Here is a 10,592-nt window from a genome sequence, read left to right on the forward strand (position 1 = left end):
TGAGCAATTTTCTGGATTAATATCACTTACCAAAATGAAATCAACACCAGATAAGCAAACTAAGGAGACATACGACAGTGAAAGAATAGAAACAGAGCAGTCATCAAAAGTCTCCCGACCAGAATAGGCCCACAACCAGATGGTTTCAGCTCAGAATCCCGCTAGATTTTCAAAGAACTGATACCAATACTCCTCAAATTGTTCCACACAATAGAAACAGAAGGAACATTGCCAAATTATTTTTACTATGAAAGAATTACAGACCAATCTCACTCATGAACATTGATGCAAAAGTACTCAGTAAAGTACTGGCAAACCAAATTCAAGAACACATCAGAAAAATCATCCACCACGACCTAGTAGGCTTCATCCCAGTGATGCTGGGATGGTTCAACATATGAAAATCTGTCAACGTAATCCACCATATAAACAAACTGAAAAATAAAAACCACATGATCATCTCATTAGATGCTGAAAAAGCCTTTGGCAAAATACAACAACCCTTCATGATAAAGGTTTGGAAAGAGCAGAAATACAAGGAACATACCTAAACATAATAAAGGCAATATACAGCAAGCCAACATCAAACTAAATGAAGAGAAACTCAAAGCAATCCCACTGAAATCAGGAACAAGACAAGGTTGCCTACTCTCTCCATATCTATCCAATATAGTATTTGAGGTCCTAGCTAGAGCAATAAGACACGAAAAGGAGATCAAGGGGATACAAATCAACAAAGAAGTCAAACTCTCACTATTTGCTGATGATGTAATAGTTTACATAAGTGACCCCAAAACTCTATCAAGGAACTTCTACAACTCATAAACATATCCAGTAATGTAGTAGGATACAAGATTAACTCAAAAAAATTAGTAGCCCTCCTTTATACAGATGAATGCGTTGAGAAAGAAATCAGAGAAACATCACCTTTCACAATAGCCACAAATAGCATAAAATATCTCGGAGTAACTCTAACCAAACAAGTGGAATTCCTGTATGACAAGAACTTTAAATCTTAGAAGAAAGAAATTGAAGAAGACACCAGAAAATGGAAAGATCTCCTATGCTCTTGGGTAGGCAGAATTAACACAGTAAAAATGGCAATCTTACCAAAAGCAATCTACAGATTCAATGCAATGCCCACCAAAATCCCAGCAAAATTTTTCACATACCTCGAAAGAACAACATTCAACTTCATATGGAAAAGCAAAAAACCCAGGATAGCCCAAACAATCCTGTACAATAAAGGAACTTCTGGAGGCATCACAATCCATGGCTTCAAACTCTACTACAGGGCTACAGGCAGTATGTGTGTGTGCATGTGTATGTATATGTGGAGTAAGGTAGGAGGAAGAGGAAGGTTGAAATTCTGTAACGATCCTTAGTTCCATCCTCTATCTTGTCCACTCTGTCCTGGAAAGCTGAAATTCACACAGGCCTGCATACAGAAGGGGGAAATGGCCACCACTGTGTGCCTCTCAGCTCCTAGAATACTTGCAGGCAAACAAACATTTCGGGCAGGTTTGACAATTATTCATCGGAGAAGCCAAGGGACTTCCAGATACTCAAATACTCAATGTCTGGAGAGTCTCCCTGCCAGAGCACATCGCAATGACAACTGCCAGAAAAGAGCCCTGTTTCTTGTACAAAACATGTGGTGTACCTCATTCATCCATGTGAACATTCCTCAGACCACCAGACTTCAGAAAAGCCTGGGAGGAGCTAAACAAAGTAAATAAGGAGGGCCTGGAACTCACGTGAAGCCACTTACAAACAGGATACACTACAGTATGGTTATTCTTGGAGAGTTGAAAGAGGGTAGTGTACCCATGAAAAAAGAACAAGCTTCTATAGAAAGGGAACAAAAGCTCCAGAATGATAGAGAACTCTTAGAATTAAGGCTCTCCTTCTGGAGGCATCACAATCCCTGACTTCAAACTCTACTACAGAGCTACAGCACTGAAAACAGCCTGGTATTAGCATAAAAACAGACAGGAGGACCAATGGAACCGAATAGAAGACCCAGATATCAAACCACATGCCTACAAACACCTTATTTTTGACAAAGAAGCAAAAAATATAAAATGGAAAAAAAGAAAGCATATTCAACAACTGGTGCTGGCATAACTGGATATCAACATGTAGAAGAATGAAAATAGATCCATATCTATCACCATGCACAAAACCCAAGTCCAAATGGATCAAACACCTCAACATAAAGCCAACCACACTGAACCTCAAAGAAGAGAAAGTGGGAAGTACACTTGAACGCATTGGCACAGGGAACTGCTTCCTAAATATAACCCCAGCAGCACAGACACTGAGACACAATTAATAAATGGGACCTCCTGAAACTGAAACGCTTCTGTAAAGCAAAGGAAACGGTCAACAAGACAAAACGACAGCCTACATAATGGGAAAAGATCTTCACCAACCCCACATCAGACAGAGGTCTGATCTCCAAAATATACAAAGAATTCCAGAAATTGGTCATCAAAAAAGTAAATAATCCAATAAAAGATGGGTAAGGACCTAAACAGAGAACTCTCAACAGAAGAATCTAAAATGGCTAAAACACACTTAAGGAAATGTTCAACATAATTAGTCATCAGAGAAATACAAATCAAAACAACTCTGAGATTCCATCTTACACCTGTAAGAATAGCCAAAACCAAAAACACTGATGACAACTTATGTTGGAGAGGTTGTGGGGTAAAGGGAATACTCCTTCATTGCTGGTAGGAGTAGAAACTGGTACAGCCCCTTGGGATATCAGTATGGGGATTTCTCAGAAAATTTGGAAAGAACTTACCTCTAGACCCAGCAATACCACAAAATACCAAAGAATGCTCAATCATACCACAAGGACATGTGCTCAACTATGTTCATAGCAGCATTGTTTGTCATAGCCAGAACCTGGAAACAACCTAAATGCCCCTCGACCAAAGATGTGGTACATTTACACAAAGGAGTACTACACAGCAGAAAAAAAAACAGCTTGAATTTGCAGGAAAATGGATGGAGCTAGAAAACATTATTTTGAGTGAGGTAACCCAGACACAGAAAGACAAATATAATATGTATTCACTCATAAGTGGCTTTTAGACATAAAGAAAAACCAGCCTATAATTCACAATCCCAGAGAATGCATGAGGACCCTAAGAGAGACATACATGGATCTAATCTACATGGGAAGTAGAAAAAGACAAGATCTCCCGAGTAAATTGGGAGTGTGGGGAATCATGGGAGAGGGCAGAAAGGGAGGGGGGAGGAAGGGGCAGAGAAAAAGATATAGCTCAATAAAAACAAAAAAGATTTAAGGCAAAAAAAAAATTTCATCTCTTCTTGAGGCCCCTTCTTAGCTACAGTGACTTCTCTAGGCCTTTCTAGATAGTTCAGAAGTAGTTGCACCCTTTGCTCAGTCCATAGAACTTAGAAATCTTTCCCTTGACAGACTGTGTTTCACCTGTTGTATGGAGGTATCGAAAATGACTTCATCAGGCCTCCTGTCCTCCAGTCATGGCTTAAGCCACTAAAGCACTATTCCTGAGAGTCATTCGGTTGCCATTCTGGTGTTTTAAGAAGAGACCTATCAAAAAGGGAAGAAAAGAATATATAGAACTTAACTGGGAATGGTAGGGCAGACAAGCAATTCTAGTTATTCCGATATTGAGGCAGCAGGATCTCAAATTCAAGTTCACTCCCTATCTCAAAAATAAAAAAAGACTCCGGGTGGTGGTGCATGTCGGGTGGCTGAGGCAGGCGGAACTCTGTGAGTTCGAGGCCAGCCTGGTCTACAGTGTGAGTACAGGACAGTCAGGGATGCACAGTGAGACCTTGCCTTAAAATAAAATAGATGGCTGAGTGGTAGAGCATTTGTGTATCACGTGGGAGGTCGTCAGTCGTCCAATCCCCAGCACCAGGAAAAGAAACAAAATCAAAAGAAGCAACGGGCTATGTGCGGCGGGCTTGGAAAACTGAGGAAGGGCAGGGGCTTTACAAATTTAACCTCGTGAGGAGAAAACTGCTAACACACCGAGCGCCTCGGCGCACCCCAGCCTTCAAAGCGCCACTGCGGCGCGCTCCCCGAAGTCGCCCACACGCGGCATTTCTAGGCGGGGGTGCTTCTGACCTCCAAGGCGCGCCAGGCAGGCCTCGCGTTCTGGGTTTCCGCGGCGACAACGCGCCGTCCCCGTGAGGAGGCAACAATAGTGTCTTCTGCGCGCCTCCTCCCCTGGAACTTTCTCGGTCGCCGCGCTCTAGAAGCCAGCTCTTCCCTCGGCTCCGCCCCCAGCGTGCCCCACGGCCCCTGAGAGCCACTTTGGGTGGGCGGAGCCCGCGGGTGACGATTGGTTCCGTGCCAGGGTGGGCGTGACCAGACGCGGGCGTATAAAAGATCGGCGACGGCGGGGCCTCGGTTTGCGCCGGCCTTTCCTGCCGCGTCTTTCTCTGTCGTCCGGCTTTCCTGCCCTCTTCGGGTCCCGAGGTCGCCGCGCTTCTCCTAGCGAAGCATGGCGATGAAGGCCGTGTGCGTGCTGAAGGGCGACGGCCCTGTGAAGGGCACCATCCACTTCGAGCAGAAGGCAAGGCCCGGGGCGCGGGGCCGGGGGAACGGGGCCCGGGAGCGGGGCGCAGGCCGCGCACCTGGGACACAGGGAGCCGTCCACGCCTCCGCCGCGGCCTGCGCCCCGCTAGGTGCTGAGTCACCGCGGCCTCGGGCAGGGGCTGGGCCCGGGGGAGGAGGGAGGGAGGAGGCCGGGGTGTCGCGGGGCCTCCCGGGCGGGTCCCTTTCCGCGCCCCGGAGCTCTCGGGCCCGCCCGTTATTTCTTTGGGGCTGCTGCTTTTCCGGTGTCCCTGTCCACGGGCTCAGGGCTCTGCGGCCACCGGCTGAGTGGGTTTTTCAGATACTCGATCGTGGTGGGGAGGACTCGGAGTAACGCAGTAGGAGGCGTTTCTGGCAGTTAAAAACAACGTCCCGGGCTGTTGGGTGCTAGGTCAGGGTCAGGCCGAAGGGTGGAAGAAAGATGGCCTTGGACGGTCGTTCAGTGCTTTTCAGCTCTCAAAGCTCCAGAAAGACGCGCGACTGGGTGTTTTTAGGGCAGCGAGTGTCTGAGGACATTTTTGAAGAAAAGTATGGAGAGATATTTTCGAAAACTACTGTAATACTGCAGAAACACATGCGTCACAGGGCCCGTGTTTGTGGTAAGATTGTGTCCAGAGCCTCAGGGAGGTTGCCGTCTGCAGGAGGAGTTTGTTAGACTTAGCTTAATCCCGAGAGAATATTTGATAAATGGAGTGTGGTTGTGCGCTCTAGAATGTTTTACATAAACTTGAGGAGCCGGACTCTATAGTGAATGCAAGTGTCTCCCTTATGCGAGGGAGAACTGATAACGTGAAATTTAGTTCTTCACCTGGCTCGGTGTCAGCACTTCCTTTGACATTTTTTTTTAATGCATTTTGTTCTTTTTCTGTGTAAGTTTTTTTTTGTTTGTTTTTTGCCTTTTTTTCTCCTCCACATGTAGTCCTCACTGCTGTGAGAAAGCAAAGTACCAGCTAGGGGTCCACCTGAGTCCAGGTTCCTGTCTTCTTCCTCCTTCCCAGAGGAGCTGCATAGTCCTGGTGCCCTTTGTACCCGAAAAAGACCCTTGGATAGTTACACATTCCAGTTTGGCACTTGTAATAACTTGGCTATCAACGCTGTTTGATTTAACCTGTTGCCAGCTTTACCAAAATCAAAATTGCCGTCCCTTATTTTGTTGAAAAAGTTGGCGATTTACAAACAAGATAAAAAGAAAGATATCAGCATGTGTGTTTTAGGAATGCAGTTGCTTCTTGCATTTTCTCCTTGTTACAGTCTCTCTGGAGTTATGCTAGTTTGAATTTTGAACATAACATTACAGCTCAGTTAACCCTCACAAGCCCTGCCTGGATGAGGAGGTGGAGGGGGGGTGATACTTCCTTGGTTTCTCTGCTCTAGTGTTGTTGCTGTCTTTTCTTTTTGTTAAGTGGTATGTTCTCTAGGTTTGAATGCCTAATAAGATTTTTTTTAAAAAGTAGCTCTGGTTAGACCCAGATGGACGCGATAAACACCCGAGTGCTGAGTGAAAAACAAGGGTCCTGGTGTAGCCAGTGTGCATTTCTGTGAGAGTCAAGTTCGAGTCTCACAAGTCAGTGCAGTGCCCGGCTACTCCGTAGGCCTGACATTTAGTAGCGCCCTTAGTTTTGTTCTTCTGCTAGGTGCTTTTTATTTTTTATTTTTTTTTTTTTTTGGTTTTTTTTTTTTTTTTCGAGACAGGGTTTCTCTGTGGCTTTGGAGCCTGTCCTGGAACTAGCTCTTGTAGACCAGGCTGGTCTCGAACTCACAGAGATCCGCCTGCCTCTGCCTCCCGAGTGCTGGGATTAAAGGCGTGTGCCACCATCGCCCGGCTGCTAGGTGCTTTTTAAATGTGCAGTCCAGGAGACTGCCGGCCTGGTGTCACAGCAAGCGCTGAGATTGCTAGGGAGAGGGGCCTGGAGCTAAGCTGCTGGAGTGGATGCACCCAGGCATAGTGTTGTCTAGTTTGGTTTGGGGGTACTCTTGTGCCTTTACCAGCAATTCCCTTTGTTCGGAGGCATTTGCACTAAAACTTGATGCCCTAATTTCTTTCTTGCTTTCTTTTTAAATAAAGGCAAGTGGTGAACCAGTTTTGGTGTCAGGACAAATTACAGGATTGACGGAAGGCCAACATGGGTTCCACGTTCATCAGTTTGGAGATAATACACAAGGTTGGTGTTATGCTGGCTAGTGACCATCTGTACCTGGCTGACCAGGAAAACAAATGGGACTGAGTCAAAACTCAATTGCTAACGATTAAAAAAGAGTAAACTTCCCTCTCTCTCTCTCTGTCTCTGTCTCTGTCTCTGTCTCTCTCTCTCTCTCTCTCTCTCTCTCTCTCTTTCTTTCTTTCTTTCTTTCTTCGAGATTTAAGTTAAAATAACCACTTAGGTCAACCTTGAGGAAGTAATGTTTGATTCCTTAAGCGTGAGAAGGTGAAGGAGTTGATGTTTTTTGATTGTGATAATGGCTTGAGTTTAAAGCACAGATACAAACAAAAAAATCAAGCTCCCGCTTATTTTGGATAATTCTTTAAGGTGCTTGGAGCTGGGGGTTGAGTGGGTTTTAGACAGTGTTTGGCATGAGAGGCGTGGTGGGACAGAAGCGATGAGAGCTGAGATGTGACATTGATGCTTAGAATGAGGTGTATTTTCTCAAGTCAGTAAAAAGAGATGGGTTAAATTGAATTTAGTGATTTTTTTTTTGCCATATTGGAAGAATAATTTGAAATTTGTTCACATACTTGTAAGAAGAACCTCACTCATGTTGCTAGAGCTTTTTCCTTCTCTCCCTTCACCTCTCCCTCCCTGCTTCCTTCCCTTCTTCACATAGCCCAAGTTGGCCTGGAACTTGTACCATCCTTCTTTAATCTTGTGTGTGCTGGATTATGGCATGCATCAGAAGAACCTGTGTGTAATGTGACATAATTTGTTCCACAGTTACTTAAGGTCGTGTTTTATCCATTTTGATACTTACTAAAATTCCCCCAAGTTGCCTCGCCTCAGCTCTGATAGCTCTGATTTGCTAAACTCCTTTCTGAATGCTGCCCTGTATTTGTTCTCTGGGCCTGGGTAGAAGTTATAAACAATGGAAAGCCTGCATAAAAGGACTTCCTGCATTGTCATCAGTGTTCCTTGTGAATGGCATCCCTTGGGCCGAGTGTACCTGTAATACTGGTTACACCCCTTGAGCTGTGTATGGCAGCAGCCTTGGCCCTTGGGCATAGGGTTTTATTTAGGAATCTGCCTGCCCCAACCAAGTAAAGGCCAGATAGGTGAGCTGCTTGGTGGCACATGGTCTTTAAAGACAAGTGCTTTTATCATAAAGGTATGCCACCTTCTTAAAAAGCCAAGATCTTTAGATGTGGGACTTTAACTTCAGAAGAGCCATTGAAGATTACATCTGCTCCACTTAAAAGGTGTAAGAGCCAGCATGGTTTGACACTCTTGTTCCTAGCACTTGGAAGGCTGAGGCAGGAGGATCATAGGCTGCAGATATCCTGGCCTGTAATAGTGAGGCCCTGTCTCAAAACTCAAAACCAAAAGGGGATGGGGAGGAAAATATGGCACCTAGAGGAAGAAGGTAGCTTGAGAATATGTGTAAGGCTATACAGCCCTGCTGTCTATACACCAGTGTTGCTTCCTGCTTCTGTCACCCAATGTTTTCTGTGTTGGGAGTGGTGAAAATGCCTATATTGTTACATATAGGCGTTTGCTTCATAATCTAACTGCTGGTTTCTGGTGGATAGGCTGTACCAGTGCAGGACCTCATTTTAATCCTCACTCCAAGAAACATGGCGGACCAGCGGATCAAGAGAGGTGAGCAGCATGCTCCATGTGCACGATGGTGGAGAGCCCACCTGTGAGACGGCTGAGTGGTCTCCCTACCTCTGCTTTTGCATTTATTTGCACTCATCCAACTTCCCCAAGTGCTGGGTAAAGTCTTGACAAATGGGGACTCTGAATATGATTTAGTTTTGCAGCATTTATTGAAGATGAACTGGTACAGAAAACAGTACTGCCAGCCCCACTAGTAAAGTCATTGTGTAACAGGACACTAATGCAGAAGCTGAGACTCCATTTATATGTGAAACCTCTCAGGAAAGCCCTAATTTAAAGGACTGGCTTGTTTTTATACTGGAGGCCTGGGAGGGAGCAAAGCTTTGCTAAAGTATTCTAACTCAGGAGGTGAGTTCATCCTTTGCTGCAATCCCTGAAATGAAAAGTACGGCCCAAATCATGACTTCCCAGAGCATACTTTTAAACTTGATCTCTGTGTTTAGGGTGTCCTAGCTATATGCTTTAAAATTTGTTTCCAGACTGCTGTCAATCTGGAAAAGTGGTCATGTTGGTTATGTATTGTGTACTTCTTAGTCCACTGACGTTTGGCTTGGTCAGAGGTTAATTTAGCTCCTGAACTCTGCTGATGTGAAAGAAGTGGGTGCAGTACTTATTCACCTGATGCTCTTTTCATGTTAGACATGTGGGAGACCTGGGCAATGTGACTGCTGGAAAGGATGGTGTGGCCAATGTGTCCATTGAAGATCGTGTGATCTCACTCTCAGGAGACCATTCCGTCATTGGCCGAACAATGGTGGTAAGTTTTCATATTAAGAACATGTGTAGGATTTCTTCTAACATGGATATGGTCAGACTCGTTTCTAAAGAATCACATAAATTGTTAAGAGTTCAGAATAGGAAAAAGTTTTTATTGGATATGATAGTGAAAAGTTAATTTGCCTAGGTCCATTAACACTGTTCTGCTGAGATGTAGTAAGTAGAAAGCAGGTTACATTTTATCAGACTGGGTCTAAGTTGAAGAAACAGCCAGATTTTCTTGCCATGATTGCCCCCTTACAGTTAAACATTTCGTTGAGTGTAAAATCTGCGATGGATGTCAATATTCAAGTCTGTAGGTTATCATCGCTTGGTTACCATATGGGAGCCGTCTTCCCAAGTTACCCTCGGGAGCTGAATCTGGGTCATGCAGAACAAGCAGTAAAGGCTCTTGCCCACCTCAGGCAGCTACCTTTTCAGTAGGCACTTCCTTTCAGTTGACCCTTTATCCTTAGAATTTTCTTCAGCCCTATTGGTGAAGCAGAACAGTCATTTATAAATGTTCTAAAAATAAGATTTAAAGTTTTGTTGCTAAATAAAGATATTTAGAATTGCTTCTTATTTGTAGGCCTGTAGTTCATTGATATGAGATTCTGATAGTAAGAAATTTTGGGGTTATGTATGTGTGAGGATAATACCACATGGCCTGGTACAGTCACTTGAGTCTTCAGTGTTTCATTTAGAAACAGTAACATACACTAGCAAGGAAAAACTTAGTTGTTTGCTCTTAACTACTAGTATAAATATTAGCTTAATTTACTAATAGATTTGAACATTTTGTAATGTCAGTGACCATTTTAAGTCTTTGTGGTATTGCTAGAAAGAAGTGCTAATTAATTACTTGATTGCCCAAACTAACTGTTCCTAATTATTCTTTTCAAAGGTCCACGAGAAAGAAGATGACTTGGGCAAAGGTGGAAATGATGAAAGTACAAAGACTGGAAATGCCGGAAGCCGTTTGGCCTGTGGTGTGATTGGGATTGCCCAGTAAACATTCCCTTTGTGGCTGAGTCTCAAACTCATCTACTGTCCTGCTAAACTGTAGAAAAAACCCAGAACATTAAACTGTAAAATTAAAAGTGTAACTGTGTGACTCCTCTTTGATTGCTTAACTTGTAATGAGAACTGATTGATGATGCTCGGGAGATGTGTATAGTTCTATAACTCACTGAACTAAAGCCGGTTTCCTGTGTCTCTGTTTTCCGGACTTAGTTACACATAGGTATGAAACTCAAGTTAATTCTCATTTAAACCTGTGAGTAAACAACAAAGTGACACTTATTTTGAGCCTATTAATGTACACAAATATAAATTTGCAGCTAGTGCTCTACATATATTAAGCATCAAGAAGAGTGAGTGATGCTAACTTTCATAGTACTCCA

General features: G+C 44.0%; 1 protein-coding gene across 1 annotated transcript; it reads left to right on the top strand.

Annotated features, from left to right (window-relative positions):
• The first annotated feature begins 4,398 nt into the window (after positions 1 to 4,398).
• On the top strand, positions 4,399 to 10,295 carry Sod1 (superoxide dismutase 1). The gene is made up of 5 exons (XM_075959474.1): positions 4,399 to 4,583; positions 6,669 to 6,765; positions 8,343 to 8,412; positions 9,073 to 9,190; positions 10,094 to 10,295. The coding sequence occupies exons 1-5, from the start codon at positions 4,512 to 4,514 to the stop codon at positions 10,199 to 10,201; spliced, it is 465 nt and encodes a 154-aa protein (XP_075815589.1). The 5' UTR covers positions 4,399 to 4,511; the 3' UTR covers positions 10,202 to 10,295.
• The last annotated feature ends 297 nt before the right edge of the window (positions 10,296 to 10,592 follow it).

Source organism: Microtus pennsylvanicus, chromosome 1 (genome assembly GCF_037038515.1).
Source record: "Microtus pennsylvanicus isolate mMicPen1 chromosome 1, mMicPen1.hap1, whole genome shotgun sequence".
NCBI classification, from domain to species: Eukaryota; Metazoa; Chordata; class Mammalia; order Rodentia; family Cricetidae; genus Microtus; species Microtus pennsylvanicus.